This window comes from Bactrocera neohumeralis, chromosome 6 (genome assembly GCF_024586455.1).
Source record: "Bactrocera neohumeralis isolate Rockhampton chromosome 6, APGP_CSIRO_Bneo_wtdbg2-racon-allhic-juicebox.fasta_v2, whole genome shotgun sequence".
NCBI lineage: Eukaryota > Metazoa > Arthropoda > Insecta > Diptera > Tephritidae > Bactrocera > Bactrocera neohumeralis.
The window spans coordinates 55,227,985-55,250,370 of record NC_065923.1 but is presented as its reverse complement, the minus strand read 5'-3'; the positions used below and the strand labels follow the sequence as shown (position 1 = coordinate 55,250,370).

Sequence of the window (22,386 nt, the reverse complement as noted above, 5' to 3'; positions counted from 1 at the left end):
TTGATTGCAAGAAAGTATATAAATTACTTACTTGCTTTGGCTTTTTTTTATGTAGAATAATATTGTGAATTAAGAAAGTGATATTGAAATCTGAAGTACTGACTGCTAATGACCTTTCGCAGTCATAATTTTGAAGCCTAAAAAATAGTGGAAGAAAATTTAAAAATTATAGTTTTCAATCATTTTCTATCGCTTTTACTGTCGTGATGCCGAATTAATATTTAGTGATTAATTAAGTGTTTTTTATAATATAGTTGTTATAAATTTTATTTAATGTTTTGGTTTAGAATAGAGGTGGTTATGACAACTGTGTTGGCTATTAAACTCTGGTCAAAACTACAAATGTGTACACGGCGAAGAACTTACGTGTTCTTTTGAAACAGCTGTACACGCTGACAACAAAGTAAACAGAAAAAATTCTTGTATTTCATCATTCATATCTTGCACATCTATGTCACAATACTCACGTTATTGTTTAAATAACTTTGGGGTTTTACTGGTTTTATTGTGAAACGGAGCGCTAAGCGCAAACAAATATTTTTCTATATAAATAGCTTCGACCTATTCAATGACGTTACCAAGTCACAATGATGTGGCTATAATTTTTATCTTCTGAAACCGTGTAACAACAACTTAATGAACCTTTTATTGTTCCCGACCTGGGTCTCATTTATTAAACCAGCAGATGTATCCTGAGCGCGTTGCAACGCCACCAACTAAAAATAATAAGAAGGAAAGACATACACCAAAAATTCAATTAATTTTGACTCATTTTAAAGTTTTTGTTCATCTGTCGAAAATGGTCGTATCAACTCAGAAACCTTCTTTGGCTATGCACAACTTTGCAAAAGATCAAATGCATAGTTTACGATTCTAGAAAGTCCATACAGACAAACATTCAGGTTAATATGTACCATATAGATTAAACTTCAATGTATACAACAATACGACATTATGCATTTAATTTAAAAATATTCCAATGATCAGAGTGTATATTTCAAAGCTGCTGGGATAGTTAATGAAGTTTTGAAGGTAGTTGAGTTGTAAGTTGTCATTTGGTATTATTCAATTCAACTCAAAATAAATTTGGCTTGCGATATTTTTATTCAGATATTATATGTGAAGCGCTTTGAACCTATCATAATTTTGTTGAGCAAATCCAAACAATTTCAAGCTAAACCTTGCAAAAATTGGACAGCCTACAGGAAGTTGTCAAGATGATTCTAATTCCCCTGCTTCCACACAATTTCGATAAATGGCCTCCGGGAAAATACTGGCCTCATTGCGTAACCGGTTCGAACACCTACAAGTGGGCGAGATGAAAAGTTCTGGCCGTAGACCAAGGCTTCCATATGGCATTAGACTCACCTGCCCAGTACTAAATCGCATGAAGACAACAGATCCTATTCTTCCATGCATTCGGCATTCGAGTATCCTATGCTTCCATTATTAACAACGAACGTTCTTCAAATATGATAATGAGGCTACACATTCCTTAGATAACCTTTAAAGAACTGATAGCAAGTTCAAGACCAGTTGCTTAGAGAGTAAATGGATCTATATATTACAGACACACGAATATTGGGTTTGTTTAATTTTCGTTATCATTAAATATGTGTACATATGTATGTATATGCGTACTTCCTCATACTTTGGTAATATAGTTAGTATATCACCAACGGTCTCTGTTTCTTCAAAAGCATGTAAGTTTTTTCCTCGAGTACAAATAACAGTTAGCAGTTGTTGAAGTTTTACAAATATTTAGAAATTTGCTGTTTTTTGTCGAGCCGCCATATTTATTCGCATTCGCAAATACAGAAGTTTTATTCTAGAAAATCACTTAAGTCAACAAATACCAAATTTTATGGAAATGTATAAAAGGCGACCAACTGAATTTTAGTTCTTCATTAATAAGTTTACTTCACAAATCGTTAGAAAAAGTCATAAAAAACTCAAAAAAAAAAATGCGCGCTTTCGTTATTTTCGCACTTCTCGGTTTAATCTTGGCTGTGACTGCCGCACCAACTCCAGGTGCAGAGGCAGTAGCAGCACCTGTGGTCGACGAGCAAAGTGTTAAGAGCGCTGAGAGCGGTGAGAGTGGTGAGGATGCAGCGGACGATGATAGTGCAGAAGATGAATACTACGATGACGAAACACCTTCTGAAAGTGACGAAGAAGACAGTGATGAAGATAGCGAAGAAGGTGACGTAGAAAACGTAGACGAGCCGGAAGACGAAGAAAGCAGTGAAGAGGATGAGGGATCCGATGAATCTTCTGAAGAAACTGGTGCCAATGCTGCTCTAAAATAAATCCAATCTAAGCCTTAAGATATTGTTTGATTATTATAGTTGTCACTGCTGGCAACGAATTGTAAGATATGTTTTGCTTTGACGTCACGTCAAATAAAGGAAACAGTTTTCACTTAGAAGCTTAACTGTATCACTTTCTAAAAAAACGGAAGCAGTGTAAGAGTGTACTGTAAAAACGGCATGCTGGAAGAATTTGAGGATTAGGATTGTTTGAATTAGATGTAAAGGTTGACCACATTAACCGCCTGTCTCTTTAAAATTGAAATAACACGGAGTAATCGCTGATATTAGATTGAGTCTAGCCAGCATAAAATTGCTGCCTATTAAAATTTTTGTTGCCTCATGTTTCTTTCACCATCTTGAATTCGTTGACATTTCTGAGTGCTGGAAATCACCGGTCACTGTGGTGTTTAGCAACACATCAACCCTATAATGCACAATAACGGTGTCATATTCGAATTTAGTGAATCTTCTCTCACTGCATCTGTTTCGCAGACAAAATTTTTCTCTCGCAAACTTCAAATCTTCTACTTAAATTTTCTTGTAATCTTACTTTTACTTCTATTTAACTTCTTTCGTACTTTTCATCTTCAAACATACGTATGTATGTACATCCAAGCATAATAACATATGTATGTATATAAGAAACTACTTTACTCTTTTCAAAACATCAGTACACTATACTATTTTGACATCTGTGTGAGACAACAACCAAAATACTCACGTAATATACTTTTGTGTGTAACAATTAAAGTCCACGGCCACATATGTATCACTTAACCAGAGAATGTTAATGAATTTATTCTTTACAGGGAATATTAAGTTTACCACGAAGTTTGTAACATCGAGCAGACGTCGGAGGCCCTAAAAATATATGTATATGAACAATGCTCGAGCTAAGTAGATTTAGACAAGTCCGTCTGTCCGATTATTTGTCCCCAAGAAGGCGCTCTGGCGGAACCGTCGGCCTTTTACAGCATACACAAGTCTGTCATACAAACGGAACGATTAAAATCTAGTTCCTATTTATGTGATGTAACCTTAGGCAAACACTTGTTCCAATAATATTTAGCTGTTATATATTAAAAAGACAACATTCATGTTTAAAATACTAAGTTTCTAGATGAGCTAAAGCAATCGGGAATGATGTCTATGCAATTCTAAACTTCATCTACTCAAATCTAGAATGGGACAAGTAAGATATGGTTATATTTAGATGCAGTCAAACATTATAATTGCGCAACTTATAAGAATCAAAGGGATGTGAAATATCTACTTTAATACCTGAAAATCTCGAGATAAGAAGAAAATAATGTTCTTTAGATATGTGTTTATGTTTTACAATTCGGATAAGTGTTCCGTAGCGACTCTTCTTGAATTATTAATTTGTTTATAATCTTTTTCGTCATCGCTTCAAACTTTCAACTTTGTTAAATCGCAATTTGAAAATCTATGCTTAATTTGGTTTTATATTTCTTCTTCTCGAATATTTCGTTTAAACATTGCTCTTGCAAAATTTAAAAACGGAAACCCATGAACAAGTTATAAGTAATTTAAGCTAGGCAAAGCCTTCTTTCAGCTTGTTTTCCATTGTAAAGGAAAAGGATCGCAAAACACACATGCATACATGGATCCACATATGTAGGTATGTGATTATTTTGAATTTATGAAATTGGGGCACCATTTTATTCTGGGATACCGTCTAAGGACGGCCAGTCTTCATTTAGTGGGTGTTTGATTACCACCATATTTATATATGAGTATATATGTATTTTAGGGTGGGCCGAAAAAGCTCTCAATTTTTCTTAGATGTCTTGAAAATATCGTCCGAAATAAAGAAAATTAATTTCTGGTAAAGCTTGAGCTCTTAATATTGATATGACATTTTACAATTTTTCGTATTATATCACAAAAAAGTTCGAAACCAGTTTTTATGGGTTTTATTGTTTTCATTTGGAAAATTCATAGACATTTTATAATAACAAGTTTTTTCACTTCACCGAAATAATATAATAAAATTTCAATTCGATATCGCAAATAGTTTTTGAGTTACAGCTATTTAAAACTAGCTCAGTTGAATCAGTTTCATCAGTTGAATTTTAAACGCGTTTTTCTTGGAGTAGTACTTTTATACTCTTGCAACCTGTTGCTACAGAGTATTATAGTTTTGTTCACTTACCGGTTGTGCTATACGTATCACCTAAAAGTAAACGGGATAAATATACGGTTATACATATATAAATGATCAGGATGACGAGAAAAGTTGAAGTCCGTGTGACTGTCTGCCTGTCCGTCCGCCCGTGCAAGCTGTAAGTTGACTAAACATTGAGATATTTTAATGAAACTTGGTTCCCAGGTTTCTTAATACAAAAAAATTACGAGTTCGTAGTTGGGCATAATCGTACCACTGCCACGCCCACAAAACGCCATTAACCGAAAACCTATAAACTGCCATAACTAAGTACCAAATTAAGATATAAAACTGCAATTTGGCACATTGAACCGCAGTAGCAAGAGGGTAAAAAATTTTGAAAAAGTGGGCGTGGCCCCGCCATTAATACGTTTAATGTACATATCTCCTAAACGACTAAAGCTACAAGAACCAAATTTACTAAGCTTAAAAACTATAAAAACTCCTATCGACATTGTGAAAATGGATGAAATCGGAAGATTTCCCTCCGCATATAACGGTACTGTTCAAAACTACTAAAAGCGCAATAAATCAATAACTAATTACGCCAGAGACATTAAATTTTACCTCCGCGATGGTATTAGAGGGCTTTATGACAGTCGGTTTGTGGTTTTAAAGTGGTCGAAATCGGACCACAACCACACTTACTTCCGTATAACATAATTTAAAATTCCATTTGATTCTTTTACTTCCCAGTACATAAATCAAGAAGTAATTAATACAACGGAATAAAATTTTGCAGTAATAATTCCCTTAAAGTATGCCACCTTTTGACCGAAAATTATCCAAATTCAACCAAAATTATTCAAGCCCCGGGGCATCGAATATGTGGACCCCAGTATATATAGTTGACTTTTGACCGAAAATATCGGTCAATGTGTGAGATATGTAATTGAAATTCAGACAGAATCCTTTCCAATAGTAATTCTGTATATCAAAAATGGGTTGAATCGGGCCAATATTTGAGTTAAATCAATGAAAATTACAAAACATATTTTACTCATATCACTGTATCATTGTGCCTAAAATAGATACAATTGGGCAAAAACTTGACCCAGCCCCCATATAACCATAAGATTTTCGTACATCCGGCTGACTGTGCTCCATATGATTGGTGATTGTATGAAACCCAAGGAACATTATTTAGTATGTGGCATGATAATAGTTAATGGATAAAATCGGGTCGATACTACCCCAACTTCAATATACTGTATGAGTTATATGGTATATATGTATGTATGTATATAAAATTGCTTAGATTCCGATACTCTGGTTGACGCTTTACATCGTAAGGTATTTCCCTGCCTTTGTTTCCTGCAAGGTGCAAGAGTATAAAATGTTCGATCCCACCCGAATTTAGCCCTTTCTTGCTTGTTATAATTTGCTGCAGTGATTACTCGAAGACAAATGATCCGATCATCAAAGAATTTATTTCCAAGTTTCATCCACGGAGAAATCCGGACTCATTGCCTTTTTTAGTGCCGTCGGAGATCTGATATAACTCAAAAAATATTTAAGATGTCGCCCTTAAAATACAAGGTGCATTCCAAAGTAAACAGGACTTAAAAAAAAAACAGATCAAATGTTTTTTTCGGCAAAATCAATTTATTTTATTCAAAATAGTCTCCATCTACTTCAATACAGTTTTTTGCACGGTCCAAAAGCATATCGAACGAGTGTTTTAGCTCGTTGGCCGGTATGGCCGCCAGTATGCCGGTGTAATATCCGTATAAGTCTTTTGAATGACCTCTACGTCTGCATAACGCCTTCCTTTCATGGGAAAATGCATTTTTCCGAAAAGGAAGAAGTCGCACGGTGCCATATCAGGTGAATACGGGGAGTGGTTAATGGATGATAAAATGTGATTTTTGGTCAAATAATCGGTCACAAGCGTCGATCGATGAGACGGCGCATTATCGTGCAACAAACGCCTACTTTCATCTTCGCGATATTCGGGCCGAACACGTCGAATACGGCGCACCAAACGCTACAAAACTCCCAGGTAGAATACCGCATTAACGTTTTGGCCAGGTCGAACAAATTCTTTGTGGACAATACCCTTGGAATCATAAAAAGAAATCAGCATTGTCTTCACTTTTGACTTCTCCATGCGCGATTTTTTGGGTTTCGGCTCGTCCGATGCCTTCCATTCAGCACCCTGGTGTTTCGGTTCGGGATCATATTGGAGACACCACGTTTTGTCACCGGTCACAATATTGTAAAGGAAGTTTTTGTTCTTTTTGACCTCTTTAATGATGTTCTTCGAATGTTGGATTCTGAGCAACTTTTGGTCATCATCATGGTTTCATCAGTCAATTTGTGCGGAACAAACCGTGCACACACCTTTCGTAAGCTCAAATGTTCGATCAAAATACGATAAATCGATGTTTTGGAGATGCTCAATTCGATTTCCATGAATTTCAATGTTGATTTCGGCTGAGTTTTGATGAATTCACGTAGTTTCGATGGAATTTCCGGTAATCACGGACTTTGATTGGCCCACACGATTATCGTCATTTATGTCGTCACAACCACTTTGAAAACGTTGAAACCGCTTGTGCATTCTGCTACGGGATAAGCAATCATCGCCATAAACTTGTTTCATCAATTGAAACGTTTCGGTAAAAGTTTAACCAATTTTAAAACAAAATTTAATGTTCGCTCTTTGTTCGAAGCTTATTTTGGCACCGATATCACAAACATACTGACACTTAAAACGCAAGAACTTCACTTTTAATCAATGAAATTTCATGAAATTCTCACTGGACAATCGATAAAGATAGCAGATTCTAACGCACTAGTCGACATATAGATGGCGTCACCAGGGGGCGCTAGATTCAAAAAGTTCTGTTTTCTTTGGAACGCACCTTGTAATTTGATTAAATACATTAAACATCCCTTGAATAACATTAAATTTTGGCTGAATATTTCGGACGATATTTTCACGGTGTCTAAACAAAAATTATTAGTTGTTTGGTCCACCCTAATCATAGGTAAACTTGTATACATATATGTATATATAGTACATAGGTATGTGTGCAAGCAGTATCAATTCCGCTATTAAAAGAGGGCAAGGAAGAAAGCGTGTGTTGCGTGGGTGGTTTTACTCCCAAAGGCATATGTTGTGGCTTTGTTTCGAGGAAAAAGTTGAAGTTCATTTAAACGATTTTATATCTGTGACCATTCCTTTATTTTACTGTTAAATTTTATGCAAATATGTATTTACATGACATACTTGTATGTTAATGAAAACCGAAATTGTAACTTTAAATAGGTTGGGCAGTGATTAAGGTCACTACAATTCTAAAAATTAAAAATTTCTTCATTACCAATCGGAATATCAATGGTTTTCTTAAGACAGTTAAAGTCTAATTTCTCATTTTGTGAACATATTGGGAATATTATAAAGTGTTCATAATTCATTCAGTTGATTGTTTCTTTTTTCAAAGATTCGAGCCATGGCATATATGTAAGTATAGGAGCTGGTAAAAAACGCAGATCGATTTGACACATTTTAAACACTAAATATGAAATCGGGCATAATAGATATATAATAATAATGGTCAGGTTTTCTTTTGACAAACATATATTTTCTAAAAAAGTACAAACATTAAATAGATGATTGCTTAATATAGAATACATATATTATTATGATTTTGCTGAATATTTGGCTTCTGGAAGGTTATTTATTTTTGTAACTTTCCAACAATAATATTAAATAAAATAGATGATGGGCGTGGCACCGCCCACATTTCGGTAAAAAACCATAATTCAGGACCTACTCGACCGATTTCAACAAAATTCGGTACTTAACGTCACTTTGACTTTCCTATATTCCAGTGCGAAAACAAACGAAATATGTAAATAAATTTTAAATTTCATCTGATTCTTCTCCTTTGCTGTATGCAAATGAAGCACCGTGTATCGGGATAAAACTAGTTTTTATTATTGATGACTTGTGAGGTATCTTTAGAAACTCAAAGAGCATCTGTTAACTCATAATGCCATAAGGAGATGAAATCGGGTCAAAACGGCATCTATCTCCCATCGGCCAATATCGTAGATGTCTTAGCAAAATTACTTGAGCGTTTAATATTGAATGTACTTTAGATTAATGGCGAAAATGTGTAAAATTTTATAATATTATTGGTCTATTCATCAATTAAGATCTTTTGGTTGTCGTTTTGCACTTCAACTCTATAAATTAAATTTGGAACGAGGTCTAGACCAATTACATTCATACTAAGCACAAAAACCTTTTCCACTAAATTTCATTAAAATATCATACGTTTTGACCAACATAAATAGCTTAACGTTAAGTCAAAAGTCGGAATTCATTATAAAGGATATATTGAGGGAGGAGAATGGGATGGGCTGATTGCCTTTATTTTTAAAAGTGTTTGAAAACATATTTACGTGGTTTACACATATACGATCAACAAAATTAATATCAGAGATAAAGAGATGCCCTACTCACCTCTCATTGGAAGTGAGAGAGAAATTGCTAAACGTCAAAACCTCCTGAACTCGATGAACTGTCAAAGTTCACGAAGTTTTAACATTTAGCTATTGGAAGCGAGGAATTGCCAAACTGAAATTTTACCAAAAAAATATTTAAACGGAGGGATTTGTTACATCGTTCAAGACTACTTAAGTATAAAAAATTTACAACAATGAAAATTAAAAACAAGAAAAAACGTTAACTTCGGTTGCACCGAAGCTAAATACTCTTCACAAGTGCATTTCTTTTAGTAACTATGTGTCCAGTTTGTATGGAAGCTATATGCTATAGTAATCCGATCTGAACAATTTTTTCGGAGATTACATTGTTGCCTTAGAAAATAACCTGTGCCAAATTTGGTAAAGATACATTGTCAAATGTGAAAGTTTTCCTTACAAGAACTTGATTCCGATCGTTCAGCTTGTATGGCTGCTATATGTTATAGTGGTCCGATATCGGCAGTTCCGACAAATGAGCAGCTTCTTGAAGAGAAAATGACATTTGCAAAATTTCAAAACGATATCTTAAAAACTGAGGGACTAGTTCGTATATACAGACGGACAGACGAACATGCTTAAATCGACTCAGCTCAACATACTGATCATATATACATATATATATTTTATAGGGTCTCCGACGCTTCCTTCTGGGTGTTACAAACTTCGTGGTAAACTTAATATACCCTGTTCAGGGTATAAATTTTGAGGCGCTCTCACACTGGAATGAGTTGGGTATCCCTGTTAATATTTTTCACAGATGCCGTATGAAACTGTTTGCAAAAAAAGCAACGCCGATCTCTGTATTCGGCGAGGCTGAGAATCTTCAAATAATTATTGTTGCTGACTTTCTAGCAAGTACATATGTATATGGCTACTTAACCGCAAATCCGAATTCAAGACTGTTTGGGAAATTGACAAAACGTGCAAATTCAACACACAATTTTTTAACGCGAATTGTACTTTTTCAAATATAAATAACAAAATCGTGAGTAGAACGTCAAATTTTTACCACCGGTCAAGCCGCTAAAACAACAGCAAAACTAAAAGATTTAAGCCTGAAGCTTATTATGACCTATGCTAACATTATCTGTAACTTAATGAAACTTGTAATTACGAAATGTTTCAAAACACCGCTTTCTCTGATTGCAAACATAGATTTGTATATTGTACTTCTTTTAATTTAAACTCAATAAAATTATTAATTTGTAAATATTTATGTCGTAAATTCATTTTTACAAACCTAAAGGCTGCACATTGTATTTTATTTCCCGACAAGTGGGGTGAACTGTTTTCGCTGAAATTTCTCTTTTTTATTTCTTTACAGTTAACGACAACAGTACTTTTTGGCAGCGACAAATGAACAGCCCGGATAGCCAAAAAATTAAATAAAAAAGTGACTTTCGTCGAATCTCCCTTGTTGGTGTGTTGTCGCGTGTGTGTAATAAAATTTTGCGCCAAAGGACTAAAACCCCAAAAAGCCACCCACCAGACACCTTTATCGTCCAACCTGAGGGACCTTTTTCAGTTACCATTGCTCTTTCGACACTAGGCTATGGTTATGGTGAGTTCGGCGGTTTTAGGCGCCGCCACGGGCACCGGCCTGGCTCTGTTGCTTGCGGTCACAATTGTTATGTACCGTTACTACTTGTTGCGTAAACGCGGCAAGGAATGGGACGAACTGGATCGTTGGGAAGAGACGCGCATTATGCGAAAACTCCAATTGAAGGTAAGAACAACGTGGTGGGTGGGAGCAGAAAAAATGTGCAAAATGTACGAAATGTGATACGAGTATATTTGGCGAATGCAACAACTATTGCTGAATGAAGGGAAAAAATATTAGCAACAAGTGTGCTCGACACGTGTTCCTTTGGCGCTCTGCTGGGAGTTGAATTCATTAATACACATGTTTAGATTTGTTTGTAATATTGTATAAGTAAAAACAAAAAAAAACGTTAACTTTGGTTACACTTAATAAATACAAAAAATTCCTTCCAAGAACTTGATTTGGATCGTTCAGTTTGTATGTTACCTACATATATGCTGTAGTTACTTGACCTGAAAATTTACTTTTCTTTCAGAGAGGCAATAATCCATGCCAAATTTCGTGAAGATTTCTCGTCAAATGAAAACACTACTACTATTTACATGTATATGTATATATTTTATAGGGTTTCCGACGTTTCTTTCTATAACATCGAGGCAAATTAATATAACCTATCCAGGGTATAATAGCCTACAATAAAAACTTTAACCAATACTTTTAGTTCTGCTAATGTGAAAAAATTACTTAAATCACTTAATTCACAGTGTTCATTTTTAATTATAATGTGATCATCAAAACTACTAATTTGGTTTAATTTTGGTCCTCAAAATAACTAGTCAGCAAGCAAAATATATAACACAACCGTGAACAGTTTCAACAAATTCCGTCAATATACTCATTATATACGTATGCATTCCTACATAATCATACATACCTTTGTAAGTATGCACGTGATTACATTTGTCATATGCACAGAAAATAAAAATAAACTCATTTATGTCAGTTGCAGAAGCATTCTTAGCTCCGCCCAATTACAAAGATGCTTAATCAGAATGGCTCAATAATTCCATTTGATTGATATTTACGCAAAATAAATTTAGGGATATCACGTGCAGTCAATTGCAGATACATACGTCTGTGAATTTGATTTTTCAAATAAACTAAAAAAATAAAGAACTCAAAATTCTAACGGAATGAGTAATAAAGAGCTTTTAAACTGGTTATTCGAGAAATTATTTGTAAAGACTAAAGATCAAAACTTATTACATTTACCATGTTGGTGTACATGCTAATTTTTATACATACGAATGACAGCTGTCAAATATAAATGTAAATTTAGTAATCGTTATTTCGGTTTCATGAAATATGTACTGCAAAATCAATAAGATAATGTAATTTGTAAAACTTTTAGATGCTCCTTCAAGTGGCATATGATGCAATAGTAGAAACTCACTGTTCAGTTCTACCATTCATAATCGTTTATATAAATATTAAAACAACAAGTAATAAAGCATTATTTGGGCTAAATAAATTTGGTTGTTGTAGATTTAGCGGTATCTTAATTTAGCCCTTGGTCCAAACAAATCGAAGGTTGGGTAATCCCGATTTCATTTCTTATTGTTATCAATTTGTTTATGTGACGTATAGGGATCTAGGAATTTTATATCATATAGAGCCCTATTTTATACAAGGTATGGTTCGATTTTGACAATTTTTGGACCTAAGAGGAAATACCTTGAGAGCACTAGTTGACCCAGTTTAATAATTAAAACCAAATAATTTAAATTTTTTTTATATGGGAAGTTAGTTTGGTTTTTTCACCTATTTTCACGGTGTACATTAGGGTGTCCGCTATTTACCAAGTTGGCTATTTCCACATGGGTATCGTCAAAATCGTTTCTTTTTGACCTAAAAACAATTGTGGAAACAATACCGTAGAAAGTTTTTTCCGATACCATCATTGGTTCCTAATGCCTATATAAATAAGGATACTTTTCCCATTTAATTAACATAGGATTTTTGCACTATTTAGCAAATTTCACCCTTATTTCGTACATTATACTGTTAAGAATTATTACCAACAATGCTCAATTCTGCTTCTATTATGATCCATTAGACGAGAAATTTTCATATTGGCGCAAAAATTTATTACATAACCTTTGTGTTTCTAAATTTATTTCTATTGATTATTCTAATTATTTTGCTTACATAACTTTGTTACTAATTAATTTTTATTCTGAATTTCTGTAAGATCTTTTATTTTAAACTTTCTATAATCATACATGACCATAAATGGTTTTTACCATAAATGGTTTTTAATTTTTTTCAAGACAGCTTCAGATAAACACTTATCAATAGTTCTATAAGCATAAACTGCTTTTAAAAATTGCAAATCTTGGTTCGGAGCCGCTGTAGCAAGAGGTGCAGTATACCAAAATCTCACATATATAAATACCACGAATAAACAAACGTCCAATAAACTTTTTTCTTCTTCTGGTGATAGTTCAGAAGCATCTCGAAAAACGTAAATTTTTAATGAGTAAATGGCTTTCGACATCCAGCGAGCGTGATGGAAAGCTCCAGGTTTATAAAAATGAGTACTTTGATGTTCGACAGTACCAAGAAATATTCGGGACAATTCAAGCAGCTCTTTGTAATCGTCGCGGAGTAAAACCGTATCTAATAAATTTTGGATGTTTCGATCACTTGTTTCGTCAACTTGATTAATCAATTTTTTATGAATTTTATTTTATTTTTTCTAAACTCATGATGAAAGTTCTTAATTTTCAATAGATTGGGTTCTCGCCCAGGTTAGAAAGATATCTTTTTAGCTGGATACCAAATCAATTTTATATAACTTTCTATTCATTGCTCTAGTCACATCAACTTAACAATTAAAAATTCAATATTATAACGTGAATTAAGAATTGTATCGTTTACTATCTAAAAATGGAATATTGTTGTCAAAAGAACCACAACAACCAGAATAGACAATAAGTAAAAAATTAGTTTGTTGCTTTTTATTCACTTTAATGACCGTCCGCTAGAGCGCCACGTATCCAATGTATCTGGTTCTTTTATTTATTTTGCGTTGGTAATAACCATACGAGTATTACCGTACTTCAATTTGAACTATTATTCTTTCATAGAATCACTGTATGACTTTCAGAAGCAAAAAATAAGAAACTTTAAATGAAATTCAGAATAAAAATTAATTAGTAAGTAGTTTAAGCAAAATAATTAGAATAATCAATACAAATAAATTTTGACTCTTCCAAAGGTTATGTAACAAATTTTTTGCGCCAATATGAAGATTTCTCCGTCTAAAGGGATCATAATAGAAGCAGAATTGAGCATTGTTGGTAAGTTAAAGAGTATAATGTACGAAATAAGAATTATTTGCTAAATAGTGCAAAAATACCATGTTAATTAAATGGGAAAAGTATCCTTATTTAGGCGGGGTTAAACGGCATAGAAAAATTTTTCTTTGTTTCCACAATTGTTTTTAGGTCAAAAAGAAACGATTTTGACGATACCCATGTGGAAATAGCCAACTTGGTAAATAGCGGACACCCTAATGTACATACAGTGTTGCCTCACACACCAAATATTTTGATTTTGATTGAAATTGGTTTAGTAGTTCCTGAGATATAGGATTTTTCCTAAAGATGGGCACTACCACGCTTGTGGTCCAATTGTTATAAAGCCTTTTTCTGATCAACTTGGTTGTGTAATTCAATGCTGATTGGAGCATTTATTCAGTGAGTTGCCTCACTTTCGGTGGTTTTCAACATAACCGTTATATGGGGAATGGTCGTGTTTATTATCTGATTTTACCTATTTTCACAGTGTAGAAGTCTAAAAGTAAGTCTTTTCAGAATGTTTGGTGAAAGCCCACAGGTGTCCATCCTTACAGTGATCGCCTGCATTAAATTAGAGCTTTGTTCCTTTATTTAGTGCTTAGTTTTGGCACTTAATTTATTTTGGAGTGCATAAAAATTGTGAAGACTCCCATTTATTCAAGATATTTAGTATGCTCATATTAAAAAACACATAAAAACAAAAATGCCATCAATGATATGTAATGTATTTGAAATGATGTTTAAGATTTTCTGTCCTATTTGTGATGTTTTAAATTTTCATATTCAAAAATATTTTCATTAATTCATTAACATTCTCTGATTATATTTTCGTAACAGTTTTAATTGCACTGTACACATTAGTGGTTGCTATCTTCGCTAAATAGGGGTATTTTGGCAAAATGTGTTATACGCTGCATACAAATCTTTCCGAAATTTTGCTTGTTGCATACATAAGTTAATTTTGCTAGCCTTTTGCGCATATATATGGGTATATGTACATATATATAGATCCATATATATTTTTTAATTATATTTGATAAATTACTATGTCCTATGTAGACTCATATACATAAAACAATTTCTGGGTACACAGAAAATCTGCCAAACATTATGCGCACCAACATATACATACATATGTGTATGTTCATATGATGACACCATTCCAGGCGGTAAAAAAATCAAATAATTAAAATTTCTTTCGGCGAACCACGAAAAATGGTATAAAATTGTAACTTAAACTTATCTGAGAATTAAAAAGTAATGGCGGCCTCGTACATTTAGGCGATGACTTTAGACCTGCAATCTGATTCGGAAAAGGCTCTCCTATAGTTTGAACTTTGCAATAACATAATATTTTAGTTTTTGCAGTTTTATAAACAACAAACTCAAGAAAGATGCAGAAATTATTATTATACTACTTTTGCAAAAAGTGTGCAAGTATGCAAATTCTTCATTAACTACATATATACATATATATTTTATATATGGCCACTAAAAATTCTTTAATATATATTTTATAAATATTCATTTTCGTTTAAGCTCTATCTACTTTTTTAAATACAGCTACTTTTAAAACCTTTTCACCATAAAAATAATGTTGAACATTCAGCATTTTTCATCAAATAAAATTATCAAACAAATTAGTTAAAATTATAAAAAAAATGGAATAATATTGTAAATCAGTTTAAATAAATGTGCTGCTGTGAGTATTTGCGCGATCATTTTACGCTGTTCATCCTACGGAAGTCATTCTCTTCACCTTCAGGGGGGAGCCTGCTTTAGAAGCTTAAAAAAATCGATTTTTTTTTGGTTAAATCTCTTTAAAAATAATCTAAGAATTGGTGCCCAAAGTTATAAATGGGAATTCGAAATATTGTCGAAGCTAGAAGGGAAATAGTGACCGAGCGTCTAGCAGATATATGAGCAATTGGGGAGAAAGCGAAAACTTTGACGCGCGATTTCTCGGTTTTTAATTTTTACGATTTTTCTTAATTGGCGGGCAGGATAGAAGAAAAACTAAACGTCGTATGAAATTGGGGCAAGGTTTACTATCTTTGGCATTCAATTATCTTCTATTTAAACTAAAAAAACTAAGAAAAATCGTGTTTGAACATATTTTTAAACAACATAAAGTTAAATTTTTTTGGTCAAAAACTACTTTTTTTCAATTTATAAAGAAATTGTAAAATTTTACAATTTTTTTGGAATGTTTTTAGTTTAACTAGAAGATAAATTATTAATAAATATGAATATTTTTGAATTTTTTGTTTCCGACAGAAATTGCGACCCGCATCCTTCCCGCCGTCCGACAAATGCACATGCGAGATGCATCGGGCAATTGCTTCCCATAGGCAGAATATCAAAGATTTCGTATCCAACTAATTTATGAATGATGTTCAAACATATAACTTTAAGCCCTAGAAATTTCGCTTTAATCAATTATTTCTTTCCCTCCCAAAAATCTCCTCAGCAAAATCGAATTTTTTAAGCCTCTAAAGCAGGCTCCCCCCTTAATACGTTTTACAATTTAAATGCGATCCTGTGTCTTCACTCTTTCACTGTTGTCTTTAGAAGTATGTACATTTCTTTCATCAAATCACACGTCATTGCCATTTCATCTCTATAACTTTACTGGTAAAGTAAAAAAAAATTAAATATTATTTTAATATTGCAAAAAACAACTCTCCATTCATTCAAAGAAAAACTGATAAATGCAGAAGCAGCAAGTTGCGAGTATCCTGCAGTGAGCTGATTTTCGTAATTGCCACCACATTTTGCAGGTTTATTTTTAGTAATTAATCTCCGACAAATAAAAGCCGCTTTCCGAACATTTACGGGCACTCACAAAGAAAGAAAAATAATTTGAAATATTTTTGTAAATTGTGCTAAAAAAATTCTTAGCGCTAAGTTAGAAAATTAAAGAAAAGTCAACTTTATTGAAAAAGACTTTACATACAAAATCATATTTTATCTGATTATAACATTATACATATATGAATGAAATTGTGTAGAAATGAATCCATACTAATATTATAAATGTGAATGAAAGTTTGTTTGTTACGTTTTCACACCGAAACAACTTGTCCGATCATTATGAAATTTGTATATTTATTCGTAATAGTATAACAAAGAACAAAGGATACCTATTATTAAAAATATTTAGTTTTGTGAAAAAAAAATGTTTTTGTAATTATAAGTATGTAAATACTGGGTTATTTGCTTTGGTTATTGACCTCTGACATTTGTTACTTCTTGTTAACATTTGTCATCGAAGACAAATCACCGTTTATACCAATTTTTCATCCTTTTGATACCTCTACTGTGGTGTTATTGATATTTTCCTTCCTAGTAGGTCTCCGTCTTGGCGATTAGTTTGCATTGTTGCTGTTTTTTCAAGAAAAGATTTTCCTGGTGTATAACAACAGAAAAAAGACGCGAGGAACTAGATGCGGACAATATGTTGGACCGGAAGGAATTCGAATTAAAAATAGTGCAATTTTGACAAACTTCTCATTGATCTTGGATTTCTCAAACCAAAATATTCTTGAACAATATTTATATGATGATTACGTTGTCATCTATTAAGATTAACTACACTTTCACAAAGACATTTGTTGAACTTTATAGATGTTTTCCTCCGTGACAGCTTCTTTTAGATATCCACTGGATTCACAGCTCGTAGCTCATATGATCGAAAATAACTTAACAAAGCTCTTACGAATGGCTAGTTTGCCTAGCGTGGTGCCCTGCCAATAATCATCAAAGTATTTTCTGGTATCAGCAACATTTACCAGTCTTCCAGTGGTCTTTCACAGAAGCGATAGAAACTTTTCAGCCTACCAGCAAATTACATGTCCAAGAGTTGGTTTTTGTCACATGCGAAATTCAACTGAAAGCACATGCACTTCTCTTCTTACATACTAATGGACTTAAACACTTAAATACGAAATGTACAAATTCATGACTATAGCACATTCAAACATTTATTAAAAGTCGAATGCCAACCAATAATCATCAACAACCACTCGCTGTCAGCGCACGAGTTTAATAGACTTAATGAATGTCAACATTTGTCCACCTATTAAATGCTATAAATTAAGTACCTAGATGTATGTATACACGCTATACATATGAACAATGCTATATAAGTTTGTATGTACTTACATTTGCAACCATGAGTGCCCTTAACATAATAACGAAGATGAAAATTTGTCAACAAACCAAAAGCAAAGGACCAATGGAAGGGATTCGACAATAGTACGGATTGTTGGTGCTTGGAAGAATAACAATAACGAGGGGAGAAAAATTGAAATATTGTGTAATTGCTTAAAGGTTGTTTTATTGTAGATTCATTGATTTCAATTCAAAAGATTCCAGATATGTGTGTACTTATGAATTTATAGTTGGTGACGTTACAATGTTTCCTTCAAAAGCAGCTGATACCGCTGGTGGCACTGTAGCACCACGCGCCATTTACTGTGCACCAACAGCGGATGTAGCAAATACGAATATGCCTGTATGTACATACATATGTATGCTAAATTTCCCGTTTTACAAATACACGCCACTAATAAAATTACCCGCGCTAATACGTATTTAATACAAATATTTAATATCGCCTTCAAAACAGGCTCCTGGGTCAATACAAGCACTTCGATAGACTTGTTATAAGCCTCAGCTAAGATGTGAGTTTGGTGGCGCCATTTGCTGGATTGTTGGACAGTTTCGACATCACATTCATTAATCCACATCTCGTCATTAGTATATGTAAGGATACCACGTTATCAAGTATCTCTTTGCGACCTCTACTCGTCATCGTTTTTTGCAAACGATTCAAGACTTTTGGTAAGAGTTTAGCCTTAAAGTACACGCTTAATATCCAAAACATTAGCAAAAATGTTTTGAGACTATCCATTATGGATACTAATATCCTCTGCTATTTCTCTGAAGACAGCACGACGACTTTATGCGGTTTACCGCTGGATTTGAATGAAATTGGTATAGGCTTCGGTCTGATCCTGATATGTCTAATATAATGAATTGCCATCCTGTGGTTGACGTTTTCAAGCTAAATTTATGAACTAATTAAATTTAGCTTTTTTAGCTAAGCTCATTAAGGATGATTTTAATATAAGTTTCGTTGTATCGAAAAAAATATAGTAATAAGACTAAGTGAGTCTATGACCATCAATATTTGTTAATAAGATACCAAAATTGATTGTAATCCATTCCCGATTTCGTTGAACAATGAATGTTACATTCGTTTGCTAAAATTTTTTATTTAATATCAAGTTTTACCAACACCTGAAAGTATTTTCCCGGCTTTGATCCTTGCAAGTTGCTAGAGTAATAATATGTTCCATTGCACCCGAACTTAGCCCTTCCTGACTTGTTATTTATTGTGACGAACACGGATGCGAAAACAAGATAGAATCGGCGATAAATTGCCAGAACCAACGATACAACGAAATTCGTTGTTGACAGAATTTTCAAGAGGCGAAGTTTTTTTTTTAATTTACTAAACTCTACTATATAAGGGCTGCCGATTCTGCAGGTACTGTTCTAGTCAGAGCACTGCCGTGTAAAGAGCAAATAAGGTGTAAGTAATAAATTGTAAACTCGGATAATGAGTAATATAGCGTTAAGTTGTTGGATAAATGTTCTATAACCATTAAATAAGGACTTCTACTTTACAATCCCGTGATCGAACTCAGCGAGTTCCAAGGTAGGCAATTTATCGAGAAATCCGTTCTGCGTTGCTACTGTGAACAAATTGAAAGGTGAGTTTTCCTTCAAAGTAATCCCCTTCGGCTGCAATACGCTTATGCCAACGAATTTTCCAGTCATCATAGCACGATTCAGTTTTTATATCCTCAATTGAGTCAAAACGGTTTCCTCGGAGTGGTCATGTGAATTTGCTGAATAGCCAGAAGTTACACGAAGGTAAATCAGGGGAATGCGGTGGTTGTGGCACGATATTAGTTGAAAATGTGGCGAAATGATCACGACTAACCAATGCAGTATGAGATGGTGCATTATCGCACTTCAATGTTCAATAAACTCAGACATATGTACATAGTAAAAACCGAAGAACTTTTCACTTTAAGAGTCTCACAAAACGACACGATCTCAAATACTTTGGCGTGAAAGTTTACCGATTCGAAAAATACGCAAAGTATAAATTAAAATTTCACCTTTCAATTTGATCACAGTAGTATATATCAGAGATAAAGAGATGTCCAACTCTCCTGTCACTGGAAATATGAGAACCGCTCACCCACCGAACTTTGACAATTGACTGAATTGGTTAGGTTTTGACGTTTTTTATACCAAAAATATACTATGTGAACGGAGGGATTTGTTGCCGCCGTTCAAGATCGCTAATAAAAAATGTAAAACAATGAAAATCAAAGAAAATGCGAAATTTAAATATATTTCATGAAACGTTTTGCAATTTGATGTTCTACTATGCATTTCCATATTCCATTACAAATGATTAAAAACATTTATTAATTAAGAACTAACAGGCTTAATTCACCTTATTAAGTATTGAAAGATCAAAAGTCAACTGTTTTAATATACCATAAAATCATAAAAAAGAATTTAAGTAGTTTCGCTATATATTAAAAGTCCAATATACATATAATAATTTGCAATTGTAATAAACGTTGGGTGTTTTAATTTAAATGCCCAAAAATTCTTATTTTATTCGTTCTGGCCACAATGGAAAATGTTATAAAAACCCTTATTTTGAGGCGCTCTTATACTGGAATAAGTTGGGCATCCCATTATCCCAGGTATATATGCACTACATTTTGTTTACAGCCCTATTCTCTCCCTATACATATTTTGCAAGATACTCTATGGTTGGAGTCTAGGGACATGTTGTCTTGACCTGTACCTGTTCCAGCAAAAAAGACCAATTTATACTAATTTGTTCAAAGGATATTACGCCATTTGAATATTTGGTCAGTTGAAACTACTTTTATTGTGATTTGATATGCCATTTGCTTAGTAAGCGCACCTTTCGTGAGCTTTGCGCATTAAAATTTTCTTTCAACTGTCGTCGTCAAATGTTTACGGCGCTGATCCCAAACTTCAGTTCCGGTTTCATTTCCTTAAAGGATGCAAAATAATTGTTTTTATTGAAGCACACTATGCGTCACGGTTCAAAAATGTATGATTTTTTTTTAACTTTTCGTGAAAGGAAATCAAAAATTTATATTTCAGTGAACAGCTAAAAAAGTATGCAAAAATATCAGAAACTAGAAAAATTTAAAAAATCTAACAGTTTTTTTATTTTTTGACTAAAAAAACTACTTCTATTGCGATACTATTTTAATGAACACTGGTATACATAGCTACTCTAATGGATGATGTCATTTCAAAATAAGTCAAAATCGTTTTTAAACATTTCAAAAGTGTTAGAAGTAGGCATTTTTGTACAAAAATCGCGTTCAAAAATATGAAACGACGATGAAGTGTGCGATGGGCAATTGTGATATGAATAAGTATGACAAAAATTGATATTTAAAAATTTCGCAGACTTGAATATATTTTAAGTCAAAAATGTTTAATTTTTTTTAACGCGAAAATTAAATAATTATAATTAAAACACTATAACGTCGATTGACGCTAAAACCAGGAACGTGTCCTACAATAAGTTTAATGTTAGGTACGGAAGAAATTTTGTTTGAACCAAAAACGCAAAAATGAAATAATAATTAATATTTTTTTGATTTTTTTAAGTGACTTATAGAGTTTGGTTTTTGTTCGTCGAGAGAGGACTTTACTTCTCAATTGCCTACTCAGTCCGTAGTAGCACCTTTTGGCAAAAGTTACCCTGCGTTGGATTTCCAGTTTCCTTGTCCAGCCTGGAGAAAGCAGAATTAACGGCGCGGGTGTTGAGGCCGATGATATCAATATCATCGGCATACGCCAACAGCTGTACACTCTTATAGAAGATGGTACCTTCTCTATTTAGTTCTGCGGTTCGAACTATTTTCTCCAAAAGCAGGTTGAAAAAGTCGCACGATAGGGAATCGCCTTGTCTGAAACCTCGTTTGGTATCGAACGGCTCGGAGAGGTCCTTCCCGATCCTGACGGAGCTTTTGGTGTTACTCAACGTCAGTTTACACAGCCGTATTAGTTTTACGGGGATACCAAATTCAGACATCGCGGCATAAAGGCAGCTCCTTTTCGTGCTGTCGAAAGCAGCTTTGAAATCGACGAAGAGGTGGTGTGTGTCGATTTTCCAGGTCTAAAGACACACTGATAAGGTCCAATTAGTTTGTTGACGATGGGCTTTAATCTTTCACACAATACGCTCGATAGAACCTTATACGCGATGTTGAGGAGGCTAATCTCACGGTAGTTGGCGCAGATTGTGGGGTCTTCTTTTTTGTGGATTGGGCAGCGCACACTTAAATTCCAATCATTGGGCATGCTTTCGTCCGACCATATTTTACAAAGAAGCTGATA

General features: G+C 33.7%; 2 protein-coding genes across 2 annotated transcripts in view; both read left to right on the top strand.

The window, feature by feature from the left end:
* LOC126762311 (synaptotagmin-5) overlaps window positions 1–22,386 on the top strand; it is a 163,469-nt gene that overhangs the window by 34,848 nt on the left and 106,235 nt on the right. The window contains exon 2 of the mRNA XM_050479002.1: window positions 10,325–10,726. Coding sequence (XP_050334959.1) covers window positions 10,553–10,726 — 174 coding nt within the window. The 5' untranslated portion in view covers window positions 10,325–10,552. The remainder of the gene's footprint in view (window positions 1–10,324; window positions 10,727–22,386) is intronic.
* On the top strand, window positions 1,965–2,309 carry LOC126762802 (nucleoplasmin-like protein ANO39). Its single transcript, XM_050479847.1, has one exon. It carries the CDS (start codon window positions 1,965–1,967, stop codon window positions 2,307–2,309), a length of 345 nt encoding a protein of 114 aa, XP_050335804.1.

Bases quoted from the DNA above. Each gene is read 5' to 3' on its own strand.
- LOC126762802 (XM_050479847.1), top strand. From the start codon at position 1,965: ATGCGCGCTTTCGTTATTTTCGCACTTCTCGGTTTAATCTTGGCTGTG.